The sequence below is a fragment of the Oenanthe melanoleuca genome, chromosome 14 (genome assembly GCF_029582105.1).
Source record: "Oenanthe melanoleuca isolate GR-GAL-2019-014 chromosome 14, OMel1.0, whole genome shotgun sequence".
Lineage (NCBI taxonomy): Eukaryota > Metazoa > Chordata > Aves > Passeriformes > Muscicapidae > Oenanthe > Oenanthe melanoleuca.
This window is the reverse complement of record NC_079348.1, coordinates 4,962,600-4,988,852: the sequence shown is the minus strand read 5'-3', so window position 1 is coordinate 4,988,852 and position 26,253 is coordinate 4,962,600. Positions and strand designations below refer to the sequence as shown.

General features: G+C 44.6%; 1 protein-coding gene across 3 annotated transcripts in view; it reads left to right on the top strand.

The window, feature by feature from the left end:
* Window positions 1-26,253, top strand: part of TTYH3 (tweety family member 3) — a 74,512-nt gene that overhangs the window by 39,769 nt on the left and 8,490 nt on the right. The window contains exons 3-14 of one of the 3 annotated variants that reach the window (XM_056503215.1): window positions 5,030-5,141; window positions 5,751-5,971; window positions 6,761-6,856; window positions 9,331-9,403; window positions 9,755-9,830; window positions 16,120-16,175; window positions 17,443-17,535; window positions 17,655-17,747; window positions 18,463-18,599; window positions 20,478-20,654; window positions 21,547-21,622; window positions 23,650-23,751. In XM_056503215.1, coding sequence (XP_056359190.1) covers window positions 5,030-5,141; window positions 5,751-5,971; window positions 6,761-6,856; window positions 9,331-9,403; window positions 9,755-9,830; window positions 16,120-16,175; window positions 17,443-17,535; window positions 17,655-17,747; window positions 18,463-18,599; window positions 20,478-20,654; window positions 21,547-21,622; window positions 23,650-23,730 — 1,291 coding nt within the window. In that variant the 3' untranslated portion in view covers window positions 23,731-23,751. The remainder of the gene's footprint in view (window positions 1-5,029; window positions 5,142-5,750; window positions 5,972-6,760; window positions 6,857-9,330; window positions 9,404-9,754; window positions 9,831-16,119; window positions 16,176-17,442; window positions 17,536-17,654; window positions 17,748-18,462; window positions 18,600-20,477; window positions 20,655-21,546; window positions 21,623-23,649; window positions 23,752-26,253) is intronic. The other 2 variants (XM_056503216.1, XM_056503217.1) reach the window with 2 other exon arrangements.

Here is a 26,253-nt window from a genome sequence, read left to right as displayed (position 1 = left end):
GGTATAAGGCTGTTCTGATCCTCTGCCTGACAGCAGCCTGACCTGGGAGGCAGTGTGGAGCTTTGTTTGGTTGCTGAAGCAGCCAGAGCTTCCTACCAGCAGCAGGTCTGGTCTGTCTGAGTACTTGGAAGGGTTCTATTGTGCTCCTAGCTGAGAACTGGTTAACTCTGGCTAGGTCCAGCTGTGCCTAGAACATGCTTCCCTAGGTTCCCCAGTCCCAGGGGGCTCTTTGTGCTGTGTGCTCAGCATCACTGTTTCCTAATGACTCACAACAGGGAGAATGCTGAGCCAGCAGAGGCGTAACTGGTTAACAGGAGCTCTCCAACAAAATGTCACTAATGAGTCTTCCCAGTTGCTCTAGCCACAAAGCTGCAGGGATGCTTAGCCTAGATTTTTCCATTAATACTTCACTTCTAGTCCTTAGCAATTTTGATTGGTTACTGTGTGTGGGGAGCTGTCCTATAAACCATCTCACCCACTGGTTAGGTGATCCTAAATTTCCCAGAAGGGACCTCAGCTCCAAAGGTGGGGAGAAACCCTCTCCACAAAGCTATCAGAAAGAAATGGGTGCAAATAAATGGTAAAATCTTGCTTTATCAAGTGCCAGTAATAGCACTTTCCCCTGGTGTGAAAGTGCAAGGTGGTAATTAGGCAGACAAATTAACATTCCTCCTGAGAACCTGAAGTCTAAAAAGGGCTCTTCTTATGAAGTTCCTGTAATTAAAGATGACTTGGTGTAGTTAGATTATTCATTTCTAAGGATGTGATGTGAATGGCTAGTGCTCATCTTTCCAGACTGATGTCTGGGTTCCCAGAGGGTCACAGTGTGTGTGTGGGTATTACAGCAGGAGGATCTCATCACTAGAAAGCACTCTAGAAAGCACTTCTATCCTCTCTGTGTCAGATTAATGCTCTGATGTTCAGCATGTGTAAATGCAGAAAACTTTGGTTTTTTGCAGGTCATGTTGCAAGCAAATTCAGAATTGCACTTGATTAGTGTTTCTGGTTCTTTACCTAGGTGTCCAAAGCACATCTGATTCTTGTACACAAACAATGGGAAAGCTGCTCTCCAGACTTGAATTTCTCCAGTCTTGCTGAAAAATGATACTGAAATTTGTGTACAACCTGCAGAAGTTTAGATCACACTGCTGTATCTGTAGGGAAAGACAGAAATCCTGGTGTGCACCTCTTCCATCTCACTTGTTCAATTCTTGGAAGAGCTTGTGGAGTTCTGTGTCCCTTGTGTGTGTCTGTGGGTGTGCACTGCTGGTGATAGCTTTAAGCTCAAAGTGCAGTGTTTTCTTGACTTGTTTAAGTGGGTTTCTTAAAACTTACCAAAACTATTGAGTAGCCAAGTGACCTTTTTAAGTGCAGTGTTGAATAGCAGAAATGACTTTTTAGATGGCCTGTAAGACCATGATAGATTTTTTTTTTTTTAAACTATTTTATTCAAAAACATCAGTGAGAGGGAAAGCAGAGGAGTGGTGGTGGTAGTGAAAATGACAGGAGGCTGACAAAGGTAGGTTTGGGAGGAGGAATTGAGGATGGGATCATGTGGATTTGGGAGGAGAGAGGGGTATGTGCACTCGAAGGGGATTGCAACAGAAGCAAGAGTGGCAGAAATAGACATGACTTTCCTATAGAAGCACTGAAAATGTGTTGGAGTATCTTCCAGAGGGTGCTAGGGTGGAAAAGAGCTGTGTCTTTCAAGAATGCTGTTCTTGTATCCAGGCTGTGCGACAGAAATACATCCATTGGGTGATGATTTTGTCATCCTGTACTGGGAGATGGATCTGCTCTATCTTAGGCTACTGTGCCTTCCGGGGTTCGTGCAAGAAGACTTGTGATTTATCATGACCTCGAGGACTTATGCTGTTGGGTTAAGATGAGTTGATCTATTTTTATTTTAAAAGAATGCTCCTAAATAGAAGGAGCCCCTGTGTTTCCCTTTAATCATATAAAAGGTAGTTAAAAACTAGTGTAAATCCTTAAATCTGCTTTAAACAATAGCAACTCATATCGGTGCGTGTGGGCAGGGATTTGAAACAACTGTTGGATTTAGATGAAGCCAAATGCTAACAAAGCTAAGCAGCAGCAGTTCCCCAATGCCTGCCCTTCAGCTGCCCCCAGCCCGAGTCTGTGGGATGGGTTCCTTCCCCCTCTGCCCTGATTGAAAGGGGAAGAACCCCAAAACTGATGGCTTGTTCCTAGGGGAAGGACTGGCTGTGTCAGTGGCCCTTGCTAGCACAGGGTGGGAATGCAGGGCTGGCTTTTGCAGGGCAGGAATGGAATAATTAACACTTCATGTGTAATTTGCAGTGAATGTGTGAGTCTCATGTCTAGAGGAGTTTATTACTTGGATTAAATGCCTTTTATCCCAATTGTTGTGCTCTAGTGCTTGCTTTCAGGAGTAGTGACTGTGCCTGTAGGGTCAGGGCAGTGGGAGCTGTGGTTTGTACTGGGCAGGATGGGAAGCCTATGGAAAACTGCCAGGGTAGATCTGCCTCCAACAGGGCAACGAGTTTAAAGTCACTTGTTTGTATTGCCAGCACTTCATGCCTGGTACCTGTGAGTAAACTGGCTGGTCTGTGCAGCATCCCCAAGGACAAGGTGTCTGCTGCTACTTCAGAGTGCTGTTTCTGTGTCTTTCCCACCAAAACTGTGCTGCTGTGGTGGGAATACTGAGAGCCAAGCAGCAAAATTTGGGCACTTACCAAGACTTTGCTGAAAGAATAGGCTTCTAGTAGCTGTAAACAGGCTGAATAGAAATTGCTCGCTAATTAAAGGGGTCAGATCTGCCTATTCAATGTTAAGAATGTTCTGGAATTTATTTGGTGCCTATGGTAGAAACAACTGCTAACATTTTATGCAGCTCAGGAGGCTGAAAGGGTCTATGTGAATTTCTTTGCTCTGATAAGACAAGGAGAAATTAAAGCCAGGGTTTTGTAATTTCTGTGATGGGGTGCTGAGTTGCTTTATCCTGGGCATAGCTCTGCATCTGTAATCTCTCTGCTTCAGGGGGAGGGGGAGTGTGTCTTTTTTATCCCTTCCACCCCCGTGCACCCCAGGCATGTGTTATCAACCTCTGATAATAGCTGCAACCAGGGAGGAATGCAGAGGGCTTTTCTCTCTTTAGTTATCAGCATAATTTGCATTAGGAAAATGTTTGAGGAATGGTGTTCCTGAAGAAAGAGGCCCATTTCTTTTATTAATGCTAAATATTTAGTTGCATAGCTGCTGCTTCTCTTTCTGTATATGAAGGCTGCCTCTTGTCCCTAGAAGACTCCTCAGCTGGGGTTTTTATGGGCCAAGCTCTCTATAATTTATGGAGATTCAATTGCTGGAAAAAGCATGAAGCTGACACAGATTTTCCTAGTGGATCTGCCTCCAGATCATGATCTTTGCTTCTATTTCTTGTCACGTATGAGGAGAAATGTGACCAGGTGAACTATATTGTTCTGCTCACTCTTTTGAAGCAGAGCCCAGGAAAGGAGGAATGAATGCCTTCCTGCAGGAGAGGAGCAAGAGCAGGAGCAGTACACAAAATTTCTGGGAAGGAGCTAAATGTTTCACCCAGAATAAGTTTAGATTTACAACAGGATCATCACCACCACCTTCCTTTGCACTGCCACAAACACAACCTTGGTGTCTTGAGAACCTTCCTAGAAAAGGTCCTAAATATAACATGGGAACAGAAAAACTGTGTCTTGGTAAGATTTGTTTGCCCTGAGTTGAGTTATGTGATCCCTTCACAAGTTCTTTCCTCCTCTATTATTAGGAAATACGGGCTTGGGAAGAGGAACTGTGAGTTCCTGCAGTGACCTCTTAATAGAAGAGGTATTGCTGACTTGCATGAGATAATCCTCTGGTTGCAATTCATTTACAGGATCTTCCTCCTTTAAGTGAGGCTTAAGCTAATATGGTTTACTTCATAATTGGGGCAGACTGATATGTGTGGACAATTATAGAAAATCAGCTGATAGGTGGTAATTTGCTAAGCAGCTGGAGTTGAATTGTGTCTACAAGCTTGAAATTTGCTTGCTTTAAAAATAAATAAGCCTTTTGTCCCAGTAAGTTATTAAGCCTCCCTTCCCAGTACTCTAAATCAGTGTGACACAAATGTTTCTAATGGGAAAATAAATCAAGATAATGTTCATAGATATTTCACAGGGTAGAGAAGGGGGCATGGAAAATATATCTGGAGAAGCCACCACCATGGGCAAGCAGTCAAAGCGAGCTCTTTGTGTCCTGCTTTAAAAAAATGTAACAAAATAATCTGTATTTCATGGCCAGAGAAGGCACATGTCTTCCAGCACAGCAATGGCAGCTCTCACAGGAGCCACTGGAGAGCTGCCTGGCTGGACTTCTAGTCATCCAGTTGTTGTTTTTAGGGTTTTAGTGGAAAATGTTTTTTTGTGGGTAATTAGGTAGAGAGGGTTTATAATTTGGTTGTATTTAGGAATGTGTAATTTTTAAAAGTTTATGGTATTTAAGAAACTTTGTGGGGTTTTTTTGGGTTTTCTTTTTTTTTTTTTTTTTTTTTTTTTTTTTTTTTTTTTTTTTTTTTTTTTTTTTGTTGCCTGGAGATATCCTCCTGCAGTGACAGATGTGGCTCAGTTGAAGCAGTGCTCAAGAAGGGTGCAATTTTCCTCCAAAGGCTAGTGATGATGTGGAAAGATCCAGTTTTCCTCTGGCTGGAGCATCTCCCAATGGGATGATGTAATTTTATCAGTCATGCAGTGGGACTCAATGGCCCATTAACAGATGATATCTTCCTGGAGGAAGGATGGGTTGTGGAAAGGCAAAGATGACTGCCCTACCTGGTTTTAAAGCTGGCCCATTAGCAGAGAATATCCCCCATGCAGATAAGGGTCACTGCCCCACCTGGTCTCAGCAGATGGTGATAGAACACACACTTTTGGTCACATCCTGTACTGCAACCTCAGACAGCACTGTAGCCATCAGCCCTGTGTTACACACTTGCCTTTTAGCTTTACCTCTGTCCTTTGCTGCTTTTCTCTCTCTGCAGTGCTGGAATTGCTGTGGGTTTCTACGGGAATGGGGAGACCAGTGACGGCATCCACCGGCTGACGTACTCACTGCGCCACGCCAACCGCACCGTGGCCGGCGTCCAGGATCGGGTGAGCACCCCAAAAACAGGGCTGTGGCAGCCTCACTCAGCACCTCTCCTCCTGAATCTGGCTGTGCCTGTGTCTCTTCCTGTGTCCTCTTCCTATCTGGGCTTGGAGATGTGTTAAAATTTCCATTAGCAGCGGGGTGATTTCTTCCGCTCTTCTAAAAATAACAAAGCGAGCACAGCTTGTTAAGTGAAGTTTTTTCTTTGCTGGGTTTAAAAACAGCTTGTGATCAGCTCTCTGTTCCACACCCGGAAGAGGAGGCAGGCCAATGCAGACAAATCTTAGTAAAATGTAGCATTTTAATACCATTGGTTGTTCCTGTGTTCTCTCTAATTTCATGGGATTCTACTTCAACCCTGATGGTTGCAAAATGTGTCTGTGTGCTAAGGCTCAGCTGAGGTGCCATCATTGGACTACTTGCAAACAATCTTCTGTATAGATGCTTGTAAGTTGCTTTTGAAGGGTAAGCAATCTGAGCATCCTGAGACAGAGGATTGGTAATCTGGAAGCTGTCCATGACTTGCTAGTAAGAACCCTTTTACTTCCTTGGCTTCTTGTACTTTAATTTTTTTTTAAATTTGTTTATCTCCGTTTTTCTTTCCCATGCTATAGGTACTGGACACTGCAGTGGCCCTGAACCAAACAGTGGAACCAAATTTGCTCGTCCTGGAGGAGATGTTCAAGAAGCAGACAGACTACCTGCACATTGTCCAGAAACTGCAAAGTCTCTTGGATGATCTGGTCAGGCAAACAACTGAGATCCCCTTTTGGAAGAATGACGAGCTGTCTCTGGAGGAGCTGGCAATTCAGATTGACCTCTATGACTGGTACAGGTGTGTAGCATGCTGTAGTATATTGGTTTAGCAGCTGCTTTGGCCTGTTTTGCAAAAATGATGTGCGTGTTCTAGGTGGCTGAGCCAAAGACTCTGTATATTGCTGCAGGTGCTCTTGGCCTACAGAGCTGATTTGTTTCTTACAGCAGGACTGCATTCAGTTTAAATCAAAATGCACAGCTTTTTTTCCTTAAGTGTTTTTATTACCAACTGATGAGAAATTTATTCTCAACATACAAAATCTGTAGTTTGTGTTCTAGCACAGGGGAAAAAAGCAGCCCCAGATACAGCTTCTGCTCTGTCCTAATAAGTGCATAAAGAATACATTAAATAGAGTAGAAAATGGCACTAGTTCTGTAAGTTAATACCACAGCCTAACATTCCTTTTTATTAAACATACTAAATAAGATACTGCATCAGTTTTATTCCACAAAAGAAAACCTATATCCAAACATGTGGAATAAATAACTGAAGCATTTCCTAACAAATATCTAGGAAGCTCAAGAAGCTGCAATGCCTTTTCTTCCTCTGATGATGACCAGTGTATATAACATCCCACTAGAAAACAGTAGCAGTCTCATTTCTCAACTGTTTGTGCTGAGAGTGTTGTGTAAATGATTTTACCAGCCTCAGCTTCCAATCCCACAAATACCCAGAGCTGAAGATTAGTCTTTGGAGGTGGCTTTGGAGAAGAGGACTGTGTTTTCCCCAGAAGTCACAAATAGCTTATTGATCTGTGCTTTTTACACACCAGTTTTCCTTTGCAGACCATGTTTTTGTTTGCTGCAGGTGGCTGGGATACCTGGGCCTGCTCCTGTTTAATGTCCTGATATGTTTGCTGGTGCTGTTTGGGCTCATTAGAAACTCCAGGGGCATTCTTATTGGGTAAGTCTTGACCCAGGGACAGGGTATGAGGAAAGTCAGCTGAATGCAAGTGCCTGCTAGAGGGAGCCTCTACCTGTTGTCAACTGATATCAAGGGCCTCTGAAACTGAATATCTTACCTTTTCCTCTGAGTAGAGAGACATTGTAGAGTGTAACTCTGTGGAACCAGTTAGGGCATCATACAAGAGTTATTCACAGGAAGGTTCTAGAGCTATAAAATGCAATGCTGCTGGTGTTCATTGCCTTCTCATCAGAGTTGAGGAACTCATCCAAGCTGTCTGCTTTCCACTGGGTGGCATTGGAAGCCTCCATCTGCTGGGAGATAATAATGTGAACATCCTTCCTTAAAATGACAAGCTTTAAAAATCTCCCCTTAATTCTCTGCAGTTGGGAAGGCATTTGTTAATTGATGATAAGCATTGCATGTGTCTACACAACCTGCAGCATTGCCTTCTGTGTCACTGTCTGCTCTTGTTACCTGGGGCTGTCACACCTGAGGAAACCTTAAACTGAGAACAAGCAATGGTTTGCACAGTTATGAGAAGGAGTCTTGTTGCCATGGTATTGCAATGTTAATGCATGTCTCTTTCTCAAAAGCACTAAAAATGCCCCATTAATGGAAAAAACTCTTCCTATCTTGTAGCTTGGCATATTTGGCAAAGGTCCTGGTGTCATAAGCACAGTGACAGTTTGATAACTGACATGGCCAAGGATTTACCCTGGTTTGTGTTGGTGCCATTAATAATTGGAATGTGTATCCAGATTTATTATTTACCAGATGATTTCATACCTGGCAGGTTATACAGACAAAAGTCCAAGTGTATGCACAGATGGCAAACCCAGGGTTTAAATTAGAATCTCATTCCCCGTTAGCCAGAAGTTCATATTAAGGCATTCCCAAAGGGAGCACATGGTATAAAGAAACAAGTGTATCACAGCCAGGCAAGATGGTGAAATGCCAGTTTTAGATCTTTTAGCCAAGCAATCAGTTACTGACCCAGTCATCTTCATTTAAAGTAAAACAACAAATGTGTCTTATTGATTAACATGCTCAGCTGGAGGCACCAAGCTGTGTTGTCCTTATGTCATAAACCCACAGAACCTTGCTGATCCATGGCTGATAGTTTTTGCATCCATTTGGAAAAAGCATAATAATGTCTTTAGTGTCTCATTTCAGAGTGCAGCACAGATGTCAGTCTGGTAAAACTCCCTTACTTCTGCAAGATGAGGCGTAGATCCATTCACAGAATAGGGATTATTTGGAATTAAAATAAGTTAGTAAACTGAGGGATAGGTTTTTGGTTTTTTTTTTAATGGATGTTTATTTTTTAAAGCTCTAGTATTCAGTGAGACAAATGTAGCAGAAAAAAGACATGTCCCTTCCTCACAGAGATGGTTGTACTAGGTTTGAATAAAGAATGTCTTGGTTATGAACAGGTTTTTGTATTGTTCAGGGTGTGGGTGGGAAGGGATCTACTTATATTTCAAAGCTTGAGGGGAAAAGCATCCCTAAGAGAGCAAGCCAGTGTCTCTTTTCTTTGAAGATAGAAACAGATAAAATGAAACTGCTTATTAGTCTGCAGCCCTGTACCTGAGGGAGTTGAGGAGCATTGTAGCCTAAATATCTCTACCACTCATACTGACAGCAAGGGTGAAAAGCTAATGTGCTGGTTGGGAAGTGCAAAAGCCTTTTTCATGAGTGTGTGCTCCTGGATGTCACTGAGAACACTGCTCTGTCACCTCTCTGCCTTGTGGCTGCTTGACAGCAGACACATCCCACCATTTCTGTCAGTAATGAGGTCCAGCTGTCAGAACAGAACTTTAAATCTGTGCAGAGATGGACTCACCTAGCAGTGGTGGGCAGCTTGTAGTTCCAAGCAGTTTGCCTGCAGGTGACTGTCTGTCTCCTGGAGCTGTGTGGGATGCTTGGGTGCTGTTCAGGTGCACCAGCTTGGAACCAAGATATCCTAGCAGGGGCTGTGTTCCCTCCCACCATCTGTCACCATATAGTGCTTACACTCAGCAGCCTCATTTATTATAGACACAGGAGAGATTTATCCAGCTTAGGATCAGTTTGGTTTTGTGGAGTTTTCTTTATTCAGCATATTTTTCTTTGGACCTGGAAAATGAAGTCCAGAATGGGAACAGTGAAAGTGATGGGACTGTAGTCAACCTCCTGCCAATCTGCCTCCCCTACAGCCACCTCTGTGTCTTTGCTCCTTTGGTTTCCCTGCTAGAAGCAGGATAATACTTGGCTTCCCTACTTCTCACTTCCCCTGTAGCTCTAGGTAACCAACAGCTGGATATGAGCTGCTGTGCACAACATCTAAAATAGGATTGTTTATCTGAGCATACAGTCAGTGGTTGATAATTTTTTGGGTTTTGTAGTTGCTTTGGACTCCAAATAGTACATCTTGTGAAAGGAAGGGCTTGAAATCAGAGCTGCTCCATCTGCCATCTGTCTGTCTCCCACAGGGTGTGCTTGCTTGGGGTGTTTGCCCTGATTGTCAGCTGGGGATCCCTGGGCCTGGAGCTGGCTGTCGCTGTGGTAAGTGGCTCACATCCAAATCCCATTCACCCTCTGCTGCAGGTTTGGCAGACACCAGATTAATGCTGTGCTGTGCCTGTTTTACAGCATATCCTGATCTAAGTAACTGTCCTAGCAATTTCCTTCTAGGAAAACTCCAGAGCTGCTCCTTCTCCATGGTGGGGTGTGATAGCTTGTACTCCAGCACTGCTGTGATTGTATAAAGCAGTGCTGCTGGGGATGGTGCTGAGAGACTTCAGCATCTGAAACACCCCTAGAATAGAAGGTTCCCTGATGTTAACCTGGCTCAACTGCTCTTTGATGCTGGTGTGCTTTGATATTCCTTTTGCCTTTTGTCTTCCATCTATCCAGGGCTCCAGTGACTTCTGTATCAACCCTGATGCTTATGTCTCCAAAGTGGTCGAAGAGAATGCAGTGCTCAGTGCTGGTGAGTGCTGGGACTGGCTTTGGCACAGGGTTCTGTAGCTCCAGCTGTCACACAGGAGCATGCCAGTGACTGAGAATTTTAGGCTATGTTTGAAACGGAGCTGGCATACAAAATTGTGTAGCTCTGGAAAAACAGCATTCTGGTCAGAAGTGTGCATGTATGCATCAGAACCACCTTCAGAACCTTTCTCCTGCCTTGACCCTTAGGTGGAAATAGCTGTTAAAATGGAACAACAGAAGTTATTGAATTATTGGATCATTTTGCTTTAAATGTAGCACCCTTGAGTCTTGTTCTCCTCCCTGACAGAACTGTGGCAATAGCAGTGTGCACTTTGTCATTTTTAAAACTTGCTCTTGGGTCTGTATTCCTGAATCTAGCATATTTCTATATCTGTTATCTACAGTTTATATATAAATTTTTTCTCTTAATGGTGGCTGTAAGTAGTAGCATCTTTGAAGGATAAGTGAATGGAAACAGCCAAAGAAGTATGGATGTTCCTTTCCATTATAAATGCAGTATTTTGACCATTTTGTGTATCCTGTTCCACTTAAAGCATGTGCCTGCATCTCAGTGGCTTCCACTGAAGCACTGATATATTTGGGGTTTATTGCTCCTAATTTAGACTGAAGTGGTTGGTGAGGTGAGAGGTGCCTCCAGTTTGGACCTCAGAGAGGCAGAGATGGCATTCAAAGGCATGGCTTAACAAAAAGGTGGTTGGGTGTCTGCCAGCAGAGATACAATAGGTGCTGAAAAGGATAAGTATTTTTAGGACTGAGTTTGCTGCTTAGTTTACAAAGTTAACTTTTTTCCGTGCTTTCTCTCCCCCAATAGTTCCTTTATGTAGTTCTGTGTATGGTAAAACACAAATATGCAGTGACACTCATTTGTAAAAGGAGTGACTTGTGTTTTTTCTGGTTCTCTTTGGTGGAACCAGAGAACTTTTGCTGTGTGTGCAGAAGGTCTGTGCATAGCCAAATGCTGTCTCCCACTGTGCAACTGGTTGAAAATTAGGAGTGTAGCTGTGGCTGAGGGTGCAGAGACTGGAAACAATAAAAAACATAAATGTCTGGAGGCAGAATGTAGTATAAAAGAATATGTACAGGTTGATATTGCAACCTTACATCTTATTTTTGGAGTGCCTTATTTATTGATTTCGTGGGAAGGAGATGATAGAGCCAGGCAGCTCTCTTGGCAACAAAGAAATGTAGTGAGAGAAGAGAGTGAGTGTTTGGCATAAGATGAAAATCTTCTCTTGGCTGTGAAGGTGACAAAGATGTGGCTTCAGGTGCCTAGCTGGTTTCATGGTTCTTCATGGAGGCAAGTGGGTCAGTGAGGCCAAGGGGAAATGTGATGCTGCTGCCAGCTGTGAGCTGTGATAATTTGGTAACCCAGATTAGCTCTGGAGTGTGTTTGGTAGCAGTTAGATTGGCCCTGGGAAATGAGAGAAAGGCCCTTTGTGCTGCTTCTCCATTTTAGTTGTCCTGGTCTGCTGCCTCCTGTGGTTGTCCATTGATCAGGAATGATCCTTTGGAGGCTGACAGGGAGTACAGGGCTGACATTCCAGCCCTCCTCCTGCATTCCCCAGCAGGGACAGTTGGCTCCCCCCAGGGAAAACAGGCTCTGCTCCTGCAGCACCACCATGTAACAGTTGTTAAATCTCCATAAATAACAGTGAATGGGTCTAAGGAAAATGGTGAAGAGGGGGAAGAGCAGGTGCTGCCACAAGCCTGGGTTGGAAGGGTGGCCCCCCATGGATGCTGAGTGTATCAGCTCCTGCTGCCAGGCACCCTGGAGCATTGGTGAGCACCTTTTCCTCTCTCCAGAAGGAAATCTGTCCAGCTTCTGAGTCTGCCATTGCACCAGGCAGCTGGTTGGGAAGATGATTGAATCTTGTGTCTTCCCATGTGGGTTTTTAGTGCTGTCATAGTTTATGATCAGGAAGTTATGGAAATAGCTCTTGGTCTCCAGTGTTGAGATCTTCCCATGCATGAGGACTGCAGTGTGGCAATTACACTTTAATCCCAATAAAACCTCTTTAAAAGTCTGGAATAAGTGTTAGTATCCCTTGGCTGCAAATTGTAGCAGCTGCTTTGTGATCAGCTGAGCCTTATGTACAAGAGTGATGTCCCAGGAGACAGGGACAGCCAGCTGGGAGCCAGCATCAGTGCTGTCCTCTCAGAGGAAGAGGCCCTGTTTGAAAGCCCCTGGTTCTAGTGCTTTATGCTCTCTGGATTGCTCTCTGCTTTCTGAATGATGTTCTTCAGCTTTAACAGCAGTATGGACACACTAAAAGAGTGTGAGTGGCTGGAGGGGCTCAGGTAGATCATGGAAGAAGAATCCATGGGAGTCATGACAGATGTAGGAATCACATTTGCTGTGAGAATCACTTCAGCTGAAGCTGGGCTGGAAGTCTTGCTGAGGTATCTGCTTCTAATACTGGGGTCTGGCATGCTGGGCTGGGTGCTGCCATCTAATTTGAAGAATCAACAAGTAATCCTAAGAAGCTTGGTAGTGCTGGGTCAATTTTTCTCTTTAATCACTATTTATAGTTGCTGTTGTTACCTACAATGTATTGTAAGGTTCTCTATACTCTGACATTCAAACTGGAACTGAGTCATCAATATTTGCAGTGTGTTTTTGCTGCTGGTGGTTGTAGTTTTCACAGAAAAATAATTGAGTTGCATACTCAACAACTAGTATGTTAATATTCTTGTTTATGCATTAATTGCTGTTTTCAAGTCTAAATGGAATTAATGAAGCTGAGAATAATCTGATTAAGTGCATTATTACTGTCATGTTTTTAGCTAGAGAAGAGATGTTCTTGTTTTGCAGATAAAATGTGCTGCATTAAAAAAATGATGGGGGAGAAAAGGGAGGCAAAGAACTTTAATGCAGGTTTCTGGGAGAAGGAAATACTTAAATAATTTTTGCAGTAGAGGCTGATGTAAATGCCTAACTCACCCTATATTCATTAACTGAGATAAAGCCAATGGAATAGAACAGTGCCTGTATAATCAGCTCCTGCTGCTAGTGAAAGGACTCAGTGCAGCCAAGATGTTTATTTTCAAAGCAGGAGGCCATCTTCTAGTCTCATTCTTTTTCACTGATATTATGTTATTATCAGATGACTTGTTGCATAAAATTAAATAAAAAGGCACAATATGTCTAAACAACAGGAAGAGCTTTCTCCAGATTCTCTTACCAGAAATGTGCATGGGGAGCAGCCACTTTCTTCATCCATTCAGAGGGAGCTGTGAACCTCAGGGGATGGATAATGGAGCCTTTTAGCTGTGGTCAAGCCGAGCTGCTCAGGCTGGATGCTGGGGCTGAGCTGCTCAGATATAAGCAGGAAGGGTTCATGTCATACCCAGCCTCCTAACTGACCTCCCACTGATGCAATCTCATCTTAGAAATCCAGAGCTGAACCAGCCAAAGGACTGACACCATCACCACCTCTTGTTTCCTCTCTAGAAGATGAGGACAAAAGCTCAGGTGGGGCAGTGGAGTCTGCACAGTTATTACCTGAGCTCAGAGTACACTGCAGGAAAGAGTTTGCCCAAAGAAGTTCTCTTGAGAATCCTGCTGAGCTGATGTTGGCATTGAGGAGCTGTTTTCCTGCCTGGTGTTGTTGGGTTACTGATTAGCAGAAAGTTTTGAGTGAAGGGCAAATGGGACAGTTACAAGCTCTTTGCTTTTACCAGTACAAGAATAGGTTGTATCAGAGAAATTAAAAATTATGCAGACACCTCCCTTTGCTGTCAGACTGGTGCCTTGAGGAAACAAAACTCCTGGTAGAGAACATTACCTGGGCAAGAAACTCCAGCCAAAAGTTTCTTTGACTTCCTTTGACATCACAGATGCTTTCTCTGATGATTGAACCCACAGAGACAGACTCATCTGGGTGTATAGGTAAAATGAGCACTGCTAAGAGACTGTTCAATTAAAGATGAAGAAGAGATGGGAAAAGCTGTTCTAGGTGTGAGAATTTTTTTTTTTTTGAGCTAGGATCTTTTTTCTCATTGGTCTCTACAGACCTCACTGCCTTTTGGCAGGTGCATAATACCATTTTTGCATTTTGGCTGGGCTTTGAAGTGAGTAGTAGGTCTCCATGGTTGCAGAAGCAGTAAGTAGCTCTAGCAGCTGAAGCTGTCTTTAGTAGGAAGCTCTGCTTTCCTTTCTAGGAAAAACAGACTGCAAAAATAAAGCATTTTAGGTAGTTCCCTTCCTTGCCTTCTGCTCCCACAATGCCTGTGCACCAAGTGTGAGTTTGCTGCTTTGTCAGGAGGATTGCTGCTAGCAACAGCAGGCACGGGCAGCTGCAGATGTGACCCTGCCTAACCCTTCTGCTATGAACTAGATTGCCTAAAGGCCAGCTTCAAAAATCAGATCAACCTTTAGGAATTTTCCTTGAGAGGAAAATGCACCAGAAAGATAATTATAGAAAGAAGTTGCCTGGAGCTGTTAGCAAAGTGCAGAGGATGGATTAGTGCAGCTGTTTTCTGGTCAGAAATATGAGATTTGGTGATTTACAGGATGGCCTTCACCAGGCTTAAAACAGGTGAAGGTGCCTCCTGCTCCTTCATCTTTTCCTGATGGCATGGAGGCAGGGGACATGGTCCTCTTAATTTCCAGGCTTTGCAGTACAAGATCACCTGAAGACAGCTTCAGTGCCTGTTGTAGTCATAGATTTAAAGCACCACAGCTCGAGTTCAGTGCCCGGGAAAGCTGCTCCTGATGGCTGTGCCATTTTGGGAAGCATATTTTATGCAGAGTGTCACACTTGTCAGCAGCAAAGCCAGCACTACCACAGTGAATCCTTGTTGATCCTGCCTTCCAGGGTGAAGTAAGGCAAATACTTATTTCACTGTACTGCTTTTCGCTTCACTTGTAACCAGCAATCTTTATCCTGAGCTTACAAGCTGCAGACTATGATATCAGGAACTCTCATCTCTAATCTGCCCACCAGGGATGATCCAGAAGGCCCTCGAAACATTTCTGGAGCTCTGTATGTATTAGCAGTATGTCATGCAACTTATTGCACTCAAAAAGCTGATGTAAACTTGATACCACTGTGGGAGCTTCAGAGAAACTTTTAGTGGTTTGTTGGTTTAAAATAAATAGGTGACAAGATCACCAAGCTCCTTGGGGTCACCATGTGTGATGCTGTGAGTTGCTGTTGCTGCTCTCTCAGTGCAGGTGTGTTTTAATCCATTTTCACACTGCCATTGTGTGTGATTTATGAGCCAGGGAGGAGCAGCCCTTTCCTTGGCTCAGTGCTTGTGGACAGCCACTTCTGTGGTCTGCCCAAAGTGAGGCACAAAGCAATTCTTGCTGCCCTCCTGTCTGCCCAGAATTTGCTAATTGCTGTTTAGAGGCTTGGCTGGGGAGATGTAAGTTGTCCCAGAGAAAGAGTCGGTGGGAGGGAGATGGAGCAGCTGGCAGGAGCTGCCCCAGAGTAGGCTAATGAATTATAAATAACAGCTGTCAGGTTGCATTGCCAGCACACAGGGGCTGTCAGGCTGGGCTGTAGCACTCTGTCTCCAGCGTGCTGCCTTGCTGAAAGGTGCATTCAATATTTATGGGAAGTATGGCAGAGTCAGGATACAGCCAGGTCTGCTTCCTTCACAGCTCTGCTTGCTTCTGCTTGTGCCTTTTACTGATTTCTGAGTTGGGACTCATCAGAATAGCTGTGCAGCCTGGAATATGCATTACTGAAAGTCACAGACAGAAGATTAAAAAGAAAGGATGAAAATATGCTGATGGAGGGGGGAATGCAGAGGGTTTGTGTGTTTTAGGGCTTTTGTAGTCTTTACCATGCCAACATCACCCTTGATTTTGCTGAGCAGGCATGCTCATATTCATCTGAAGAGCAACTGTAAATGTTTGAGGAATAATCTAAAGGTATTTGGATGATCAAGTCTTTCAGAGCTTCCTTCCATGATAACATTATTGAGGATGGCAGGGGAAAGCCTGGTATTTGTAATTTGTGTGTGCTGGCAGTCGATGCAGTGTTGTAGAGGGCTCATGAGGGCACCAGGCTGGTTTGAATGAAGAGGAGCACAGCTGTGTCTTCCAGCCTGGAAACAAATGATGTTTTAGCAGAGCACAGTAACAGTCTTCACAAGTTGAACTTGTTGTAGACTGATGTCTTTTCTTAGGTTTATGTGATGGATAGTGCCAAGTTCTGAATAAAACTTTTTGTGTGTTCCATCTATTAAATGGAGCAGACCCATACTGCAAGGCTGGAATGCTGTACCTGGCCTGACTTTCTTCTCCTGTGTCTTCACAGAGACTCTCCGCTATTACATGACCTGTAGTGCTGGCTACCCCAACCCTTTCCAGCAGGTGAGTGTAAGCACCTTATCTCCTTCCAGCCCTCCTTCCAGCAGGGTGCAGGTGAGGTGCTTTTGGTGCCAGCTTGCAGCAGTATAGGGTATTTGCTTTAGGGAGCTCTCTGGCTGTTGGGAAAGCTTTGGCAGCTGCTTCCCAGCTGTGCAGGAGGTGGCACTGTGACTTAGTGAGTTTTTTCCAACTTCATCATTACCTGCACAGCTTCAGGTCTGGGACACCCCCTTAGAAGGACCTGTGTGTAATGTGGTGAGAGCCATGGCTTTGTTGGTGGTACCTCTGTTTACAAGGCACTTGTCTAAAGAGCTGCAATGTGGAGACACAGCACCACAACTAATGCCAGGTTGGGAGACTCTGTAATTGCTGCTTTGAATCTCTTCTTGAAGGTTCTTTTGGGTTGAACAGTGATAACACTCCACTCCCAAAATGCAGTTGCTTCTGTGGGTGAAGGAGTGTTTTTCACAGATGCTTCTTACAAACCTTTGAACAACGAAAGGGTTTATCCTGAAGTATAAATGTGAGTCATTATTCTTTTGTGTGGGGGCAGAAGAACAGCACCTGGGCCCATTCCAAACTTTGCTGTATGCATCAGAGGCCAGAACAGGCCCACACCACCCACCATTTGGCAGACACCAGCTGCTTCACCTTTTATACTTAGGATTTTTTTTTTAAATCTTGTCTTGTGGGGTAAGAACACTTCAGGCTGTGGTTTGATGCACCTCTGCCATCTGTTGCATTTCTGGTTGCTCCATGTACTCTCTGACATGCTATTGCATGTGAAATTCTCATGGTGCTTTAAAGGGATGTGAAGGTTGCACCCTAATACAAACAACTTCTACTGTTAACATCATGTCTTTTTCATCTGATTTAGTAAAAAATTCCAGCTGTTTTCTGTGGTGAGAACTTAAGTGCTTGGAGTCTTTTCTTTCTCCTTCCCTTCTGTCCTAGAGCCAGCCCCAGCTGTGTGTACATTTTTTGTGTATGTATTTTGTTCTTTGTTTGTGGGTTTGTGTTTTTTGGTTTTTTTTTCCCCTTTTGGTTCTTCCTTTCTCCTCTCTTCTCTGTCTGTACTTCTTCCAGTTTGCTAAAAGTCAAACTTAACCCTACTGCAGCTGCACTCATGTCAGTTGGGACATCTTTAGCTAGTACCATTCATACAGATGATGCTTCAGTATCTGGGAAATAGGATTTCAGTCTTTTCCCAGGAGATCTGTTGGTCCATGTGGCCTGAACTGTGAAACATTGCATGTTTTGTGTTGAGCAGAAGCTGTCAGGAAGTCACAAGGCTTTGGTAGAAATGCAGGATGATGTGTCGGAGCTCATGAGGTCAGCAAGCAAAGAGCACCCCACCTCCAAGGTAACTCTCCTCAGGTTTGCTCTCCCTGTTCTTTGTGGCTTCCCTCAACTTTGTACAGAACCCAGGATCTGCTCCTGCTAAGCATTCCCTTGCCCTAATCACTGGCTTGTTGTTTGCAGGAGTATCTTACTCGGATCCAGGAGGTTTTGAATTCGACAGAGATCAACTTGCAGCAGCTGACAGCTCTAGTAGACTGTCGGAGTCTGCACTTGGTGAGTTCTTGGTAACTGGGCATCAGCTAAGAAAGAACAGAGAGGGTGTAGAGCCTCTGTTGGTTTGGAGTTCCAAATCTCTGGTGGAAGTTTACAACAGCTTTTACTTATTGATTCTAGCAGAAAGGGGAATGAGAATTTGGATCAAGTTAGCTTTGAGTTTAAAGATCAGCATAGGAAGCTGGAAAAAACAACTTCATAAATCTACAGGCTTCAGGTTTGGGGTTTTTTTGTTTATAGCAAGTAACTTGTTGCCTTTGCCATGGAGTGCAGTGCCTTAGAGCACTTAGAGCAGTGTAGCATGGCCTTGCTGTTGTCCTCACTGCCTCTCTAAAGGCAGAAACACAGACAATTCATGCTTCTGTTCTTGGGCAATGTGAGGGAGTTGAAAGGCTTAATGAAAAATATTGTATCTTCAGTTGGGTGGATAAGTTTGCCTTGGCTGTTTATTTTTGCTCCTCTTAAAGTCTTATTGTGGGCGGCTGAAAATATTTCTGTGTCTAAATCCAAGCTGGTCTTTGTGACGGGAAACAAGGGTTAGATCATTTATGAAAAACACTTGAGTCCCTGAAATTAAAATAGAAATATGCTCTAGAAGAGGGAGTGTGATGTCTCTAAGTTGTTTCAGAGAGTGTAGTCTGGAGAAGGGCTTTTGAGTTAGAGCTCAGTGTTAGCTCTGCAGTGATCAGGAAACTCTGCTTCTTTCCCTCTGCAGGATTACATCCAGGCTCTGACAGGCTTCTGCTATGATGGAGTGGAAGGCCTCATCTACCTGGTTCTCTTCTCCTTTGTCACAGCCCTCATGTTCAGTTCCATTGTCTGCAGTGTCCCACACACTTGGCAGCAAAAGAGGTACAGAGAGAGTTTAGATCCTGTAGCATTGTAGAGCTCCTTCCCAGTGAAGACTGGCTGTTGGATTTGTGCCTGTGAGCATATGGAGCTCATTCCCACAGGATCCCAGGAGTGTGAGGGATGAGGCTGTATAAGCACAGGTCTAACAGAAAAAAAAGGTTGTGTTTTTCTCTGGCTGTGGTTGATACTAACATCTGAACCTTATTGCACTGGAATACTCTGTGCAGAGAATTCAGTACACTGTAGGACTGTGAGTCAAGTCAGATGAATGGTTATAGCTGTAATATAGAGGTAATGCTTGAACTATTGCTCTCTCTGTAAAATTCTCACTCTCTTACATTGTCTTGAGGTGTTTGTTCTATTATGGGGAAGAGAATTGGAATAAGAAGCAGTTTACACTTGCCTTTGTAGCTTTGCTTATGCTGAGGTGACTGACTTGCATTGATAATGGAAAACAGGAACTGCCCAGTTGTCAACAACATGGGCAGGTGAGACACTTGCAAATTGGAACTGGTGTTTATGATAATACCCAGATAAATCAGTAAGTCTTTAGCAAACCTTAGCTTCACTGACTGGCTGCTGTACCACAGGCAGCTGTTAAAATGGCATTGAGTTTTCTACTCTTGCAGAAGAGCAATAGACTGCAGCAAATTCTCCTTTGTGGTACTTATTTTTGTGCTAAAATAGAATGCCTTAAACAACAGCAAGAAGCCTGAGCTGGCCCAGCCTGCAGTGCCCACAGAGAAGTGGCCTTAGGAAGTGTCAGAATAGCCCCTGAGGAAATGGCTGGTTCCTCACCTTTTCCACAGGCTGCTGCAGAGACCTTGCCACAAAGAGCAGTCTGCCTGTTGGGAGGAGAAAGGTTTTCCCAGTGGCATCTCTTATGCTGCCTTCCCTGTGGCCTGCTGCCTGCCCTGCCAACCCCAGCAGGGTTCTGAAAGGTTCCTTCTTGATTCTGTGGAGCACCATTTCTCCCCCAGCCTCCCTCTGGGAAGTGGAGGATGTCACAGTTTATTGCCTGGAAGGGACTGCAGGCTGCAATTTCCTGATCTTCAGTGCCACCGTGTGGTGCAGAAGCTGCAGGTGATGTTTGGGATGTTCTGGTGATGTCCATGCTGGGTAGAACCTTTCACTAGCTTTAAGCACAGGTTAAATATATTTCAGACCATGGTGCTCCACCCTCTAATTAGGGAGATGAAATAGTAGTGTGTATTATATAGGAGAGACAAGAGAAAACTATGGGGAAGGCGGAGGGAAACAGCTGGCAAATAGTTCTGCTCTCCATTGGTTTAAAATCCTGGCATTTTTGGACACAAATTTTGCAGCTTAGTCTCTGTAAAGACTTCTGTGATTTTGCTAAGAGCTGAAGCAGACCCTTTGCAACCAGAATGGGACTTCAGAGAAGCCTACAGAGGCTTATCCTTAAGAGCTCTTTGGATGTGTCCACAAGAAATGGAAGGACCCAGATTGCAGTTTTGAAGGATGTTTCTGTGGGATGCATGGCACCACATCCCCATTGCCTCTCTTTTTTGTTGTTTGTGGTGTTTTTTAGTTCTGTATATTTTGGGATGTGTATCCATCCTTTGGTTGTACAGCTGGGCAGTTGCAGACCAGTGCTGTGTGCCAGCCCCGAGAGAAGCCTGTAGGGAGGCTGGAGGGGATCACGCAGTGTGCACCTCCAGATGGGGTCTGTGGGAGGTCTGAGTCACTGTGGTGTGGGCTGTGTTTCACACTGCCACCCTGAGGCATCCCAAATGGGTACAAACGTGGAGGTGTGCAAGATGACTGGGAGGTTCCTAGGATTGCCATGGTTTCCTGCAAACCCCACATGTGGGGTCATTGTAGGGTTCTAGGAGGAACTTTTTCTCCTTCTTGCAGAGGCTCAGATGATGATGGGGAAGAAGAATCAGCTGCTCAAGGGAGCAGACAGACACACGATAATCTGTACAGAGTGCACATGCCCAGTCTCTATAGCTGTGGCAGTAGTTATGGCAGTGAGACCAGCATCCCAGCAGCTGCACACACAGTCAGCAATGCTCCTGTCACAGAGTACATGTGAGTATCCCCACACCAAGCTTCTCCACATTGCCTCCTCCTCATTTCTGTTGGCTCAAGTGCTGCCAGGTTGGCACTTCTGGCCAAGTGTTAAAAAGCAGTGAAGGATTTTGTTTTCTCATTGGCATCAAATGGGAGAAGGGAATAGCTTGGAAGTGCTGCACTAGCAAGAGTTTTGTTAGACAGCATACTCCAAAATGTGAACAGCTTTGTGCTGCAGGACTCAGGAAAATGTCTAAGGAAAGGAAGTAGGAAAGTATTGTCTGGGCTTCTTATTACACCATGATTCTGATCTCCAGAAGACTTAATTTTTCAGACGGACCAGGCTTGCCAGAAGCCTCCCAAAAGACTGAGAGCCAAGAAAAAACCTATGGGCTCTCTCTTTCTACAGTATTTGCAGTCAGCTCTGACATCTGTTGCAGTTTGGAGCTACCTAGCCAGGTGGGATCTTCAGAGCTTTCTCCAGAAGAGCCTAACCCTGATTACATTTGGACTATCACCAGGACTCATCTTTTTTTGAGCTTCCACATCATTTTGTTTATCCCCTTAGGCGTTGTCCTCATTTTATCTCCACTTCTGCCACTTGGCAGTTCTCATGCTGCAGGGAGGCAGATTTTCACAAGAACCTATTTTTAAATCACTTGATGTGATTCATTGTAGGCCCTTCTGAGTAAGGATGTAAAAATAGTGCTCAATCTGAGGAAAATTATGATAGTTTTATTCCCTTGTCTGAAAAAGGGGATCCACCTGGCCTGTAAGAAAAGCTTTGAAGGAGATTGACCTGATACAGTAGTTCTGGGGGTGAGGATGCTCTGTCCTGTGTCCCCATCAGAGAGCTTCCCCAGAGAAGCATGGCACGTGCCCCGTTACCATGTGTGTCTTCCTTTCCTAGGAGCCAGAATGCAAATTTCCAGAACCCCCGTTGCGAGAATACCCCGCTCATTGGCCGGGAGTCCCCACCTCCCTCAGTAAGTCTCTCTTTACTGCTCTTCTCTGCTTCAGCAACTTTGGGGAATACACATTTTCCACTCCTGTGTACTCCCAAGGGAGCTGATTGTGCAGCCAAACACAGGATCTGGCCCATAAATGGCAGCAGCTTGAATAGACAAGCTATATCTCACATGCCATGGAGAATAAAACCCTGCTATGCTACTTTGGACATTAAACAAGAAAAGACTAAATAAAACTCAATCAATTAACACTGATAATCCTATGGGCCCAGTCCTGCCACCACTGAAGTGCATGAGTACCTTGATGGGTGACTTCAGCAGGATGATTCACTTGCATGCAGTGTACTTGCTATCTGTGCTATTGGTTCCTCAACTTTAAACTAAGAAACTTGTTCAAACTGTAAATTCAGAGTTATTGCTGAACCTCTCTCCTTAATCTGCCCTAAAGAGATGGTAGGATGAAACCTGTATTATTTTTTTGTTGAGATTTTTTTTTTAATCTTTCTTTCACAACTGTTTTACTTTCTTTGAAATCTATTTTTGTATTTAATTTCCTATGGAGGAAAAAAAGAAACTTTCATGGAAGGTTTTGGTATTTGGAGTGGCCTGGTGGCCATTTCTGTATGCTGGATAAAACATGGGCTGGTCTTCATGTCTGGGTAAGAACTAAATTAATCTTGCCCTCCCTTGCTGGATCCTGTAAGCCAGATTTACAGCAGAACCTGGAGAACATGCCACACCAGTGCTCACTAACTTGGTGGTGTAATTACAGAGGATGAGTAATAAAATGCCTAATGATCAGCCAGTCTTCAGGTATAGGTAAAGAAAATACACTCTGTGGTGTCTGGTTCAAATTGATGGGAAGGGGAGGAAAAGGAGGTTGGCGGATGAAGGAGTAGGAATTGTGGTGGAAATGAGGTCATCACATTCGTGGTTTCACTTCAAGAGGACCAGTTCATCTTGTTGTAGAGGAAGTGGAAATGTGCAGAGTTGATCCTTGTCTCTGTCCTTGGCCAGACCTCTTCCACCCTTCCCAAAGAGGTTTCCTGACCCCGCTCTGGTCGCTTTATCCGCTCTCAGCAGAACCCCTGACCTGCTGCACTGCAGGTGTTTCCTGGGGCACAAGGGCACTGTCCCTCTGGTACTGCCAGGGCACATGTTCCTTCAATGTCCTGCTTCTCCTTGCCCTACAGCTCTCGTGCTTCAGAGAAAGCACATTTCCTTCCACAGGGCTGCAGAGAGGCAAGGAGTTCCCTGGTTCTTCAGCAGCTGTTTGTGTTAATACCCTGAGTGGGAGTCTGGGTCTGGTGCCCTGGGATTTGGGAGTAGATAAAGGTTATTTTTCTTCAGAGTAACTTGAGTTGGCAGCCATCAGTGTGGGCTGTGGGAAAGTGCAGGGGCTGGGGAGGATGAGGGTGCAGCATTGCACCCATAGAAAAGGGAGCTTCTCCCCAGATGAGAGAAGGAACTAGGCTACAGGGTAAATGTGTTTCCTGGAGGGATGTAGTAGACAGGCAGTGGAGAGTGGAGTGCTGTCTATTCTCATATTGGCAGGCAACAGGGAAAGGCTTTTCTGGGATTTTTGTATTTACAGCTTTCCATAGCGGGTGGCTGAGACCGTACTGAGGCAGAAGAAATGGTAACTTTTCATAGCAAATTGTCTGTGGGAGGAGAGAGATGAGAAGGGAATACCAATGCACACATCCCTGCCTCTTTTTGGGAGGGAGAAGAGGGAGATAACCATCCAAGTAGGTTATGTCCAGTGGATAGACAGAGCTGACCTATTCCATTGTGAAAACTAAGATGTGATGATCCTGCTGCATTGTTTGTCCATTACTTTTCCTGGCTTTTTGTTTGTTTGTTTGTTTGTGTTTTTCCTTCTCTCATTCCTTCTGTTTTCTCCTTCTTGCCACAGGGCTATTCCCTTAGGGTGCTAGAGCCACCTTGTCGCTGACACACACCACGGTTTCACTTGCTTGCACTGTGTTTTTCATGCACGTTGAGGCTGCACTCTCTTTTTCTCTCTCTTTCTTGCGTCATCACAGTTGTATTTGGCTGCCATGGACAGTAGCAGCCATATGAGCTGGCAGCTTAAGCCCTCGGACAGTGCACGGACATACTGGTAACAGCGCCCGCAAATGGAACAGGTACTGCAAAACAAGGTCCTTGCTCAACCCTTTCTCCACTCCCAACCGCTCCCTTCATCCCTGCACTCTTTATCCCAGGCCAGTGCCTTTTATTTCTTCACATTCCTTCCCTCTGCACCTCCCACCCCATTCCCCCCTGCCAAGGGTTCAAATGAAAATCCGTTTTGGCTCTGGTGCAGACTCAAGGAGCAGTATCAACCTTCTAGAGGCTTCTGGTGCATGTTGTGAGGGTTACAGGTGCCCATGCCTCACAAAAGCTACCTCACAGCAGCTGCAGCTTGGATTCCACACTTCAGAGCAGCTTGAACACCAAGTTCTGAGTGCTGCTCAAATGTAGAAATAACCTTGCACTTCAAAAGCAACATAGAAGTTGTCCCATCACAAGAAGCCATTCTCTAGAAGTAAAGAGGAAAAAGCCATTCTCTAGAAGTAAAGAGGAAAAAGCCATTCTCTAGAAGTAAAGAGAACCAATTTAGCACTTCAGTCAGGAATGGTTGCCTTAATTCAGCTTTTGGCTCTCCCTGAGCCCTGCTGCTGTTCTGCTTGTCCTTAGTAGTCGTAACACCCAAAACCATCAATACCAACGTGCCACAAGCTTTTAGCTCATTTGTAGGATTTTTAATTTTAAACTGTCCTGAAGAGTTACTTAATTGCCTGTCAGATCTGTGTGCAGCTTTTCCTTTTATCTTTACATTTAAGGTCAGAAAGGAGCATATTTTTTAAGAGAAGCTTCCCTAAGGGTCCAGATATAATCACTAAGATCTGTTTCATTCTGTTTCAAAACCTTTTACTGTTTTGTTTGTTCTATGTGTGTCCAAATCATCCCATCCATGTCCCACAGACACTGTGAGCAGGGCCCTCCTAGTTCCATTTCACTGTCAGAATTCCTCATGGGCTGTAGTTGCTGGTGTTCTCCAAGACAGCCAGTATTTCCTCCCTCATGACAAAGCCACATGCCCACAGAAAGAGGAGGTGGTCTGCATTTTTGGGGTTATTAGCTTGGGTAAATACAGGGTATGATTAGGGCTGCCAGACACCTCAGGTGGTGGGAAGGACAGTTCTCTTCAAGGGAGCTACAGCCCTGCAGTGACAGGAAGGTGTTGGCTCCAGTGGGAACAGGAGCCCATTGCTTTTGGCTCACACAGTCATATCTTGCATTCTCTTCCCAGAAAAACATGTGCATAAAGCTGCTGCTGTTCCTTCTTCTCTGCTTCTTCTTCTTCTTGGCACTTTTCTCAGCCTTGCACTGGATTCCTTTCTGTTCTGTTGGTGCTTGGTCTGCATCCCTGCTGCCCCTTGCTGTCTGCCTGCCTGCCTGGGAAGGGTCTGGATGGGGTGTCTTGATGCCTCTGCTGTGGTGCATGAATGCAAACAACCTTGTCTGGAAGCATGATGCCAGCACCCTTGAAAGGCTCACAGCTTTCTCCAGTCTTAAGTCCTGTTAAGGCTGTTCTTGGGCCTCAGCTTGTGGTGGGTTTTCTGCTTTATTGTTCCTGTAGGTGGCATAGATGGATCTGTTCCATGAAATAAAATATTGGTGAGGGTGGGGAAATTCTGGGCCCTTCATTCTAGACTTGAAATCCCTGGGCTGGAACATGACCTGATCCCAGTCTGCACTGTCTTCTGTTTATCTATGGTCCCACCCCAGCTTAATGTGGCTGTCTGAAAGGCTATGGAAAAGGCACTGCATTCTTTCCAAGGCTTTAAAAACAAACAAAACCAACAGAAGCTCTGTTCTTTTGACTTGAAAGACATAAGTCCCTTTGAATTCAGAACCCACTGGCTGGAATTAGCTGTTTCCCTGCATCTTGTACCTCCCATACATAATAACACCAAACCCTCTGTGTTTACTGTGCTCTAGTTGTTTGAGATCAGCCTTTCAGAACTTGAATCCAGAAGCTTTGGTCTTTATTGCATTACCTGAACAGCTCTGGCAGGAAATCAAAGTCAGGGTAGCTCAAGAGAAATTCACGTGGGTTTTTAACCACAGAGTAAATGGCTTGTACTCAGTCATGGTTTCATATGGTAAGTGATCTTTCAGCATAGCTTAGTTAGCTGTGAAGTACTCATGGACTTCACAGAAGTCAGTAGAATTTATGACCTCTAAAACGAACTGGTTACTCCCTTAAATTATTATTTTTTGGTTTTTTTTGCAACCAATGATTCCTTTGTGCCCAGGCTATGTGTGTTAAGTGCCTAACCAGTATGTGCTGGCAAACCACACCTATGAAAGTTTATACCCTCAACAAGGCTGAATGTCAAGGAGAGGCTTTTATTTTCCTTGGAGAAATACAGAAATAAACCTGTGTGCAATCAGCTGTGTTTGTCAGAGCTGGCTGGTAAGTGACTGAGGCTGTGCTGAATAGCACAAGCCACCAGCAGGATTGGTAACAAAAACTCTTTCAGGTGCCCTTCTTGAGGAAGCTGGCAGTGAGCTGGAGGTATGGGGTGAAACTTGTCCTCTGTGCTGTTTTTGAAAGGTTCAGTGGGGGTGTACACATG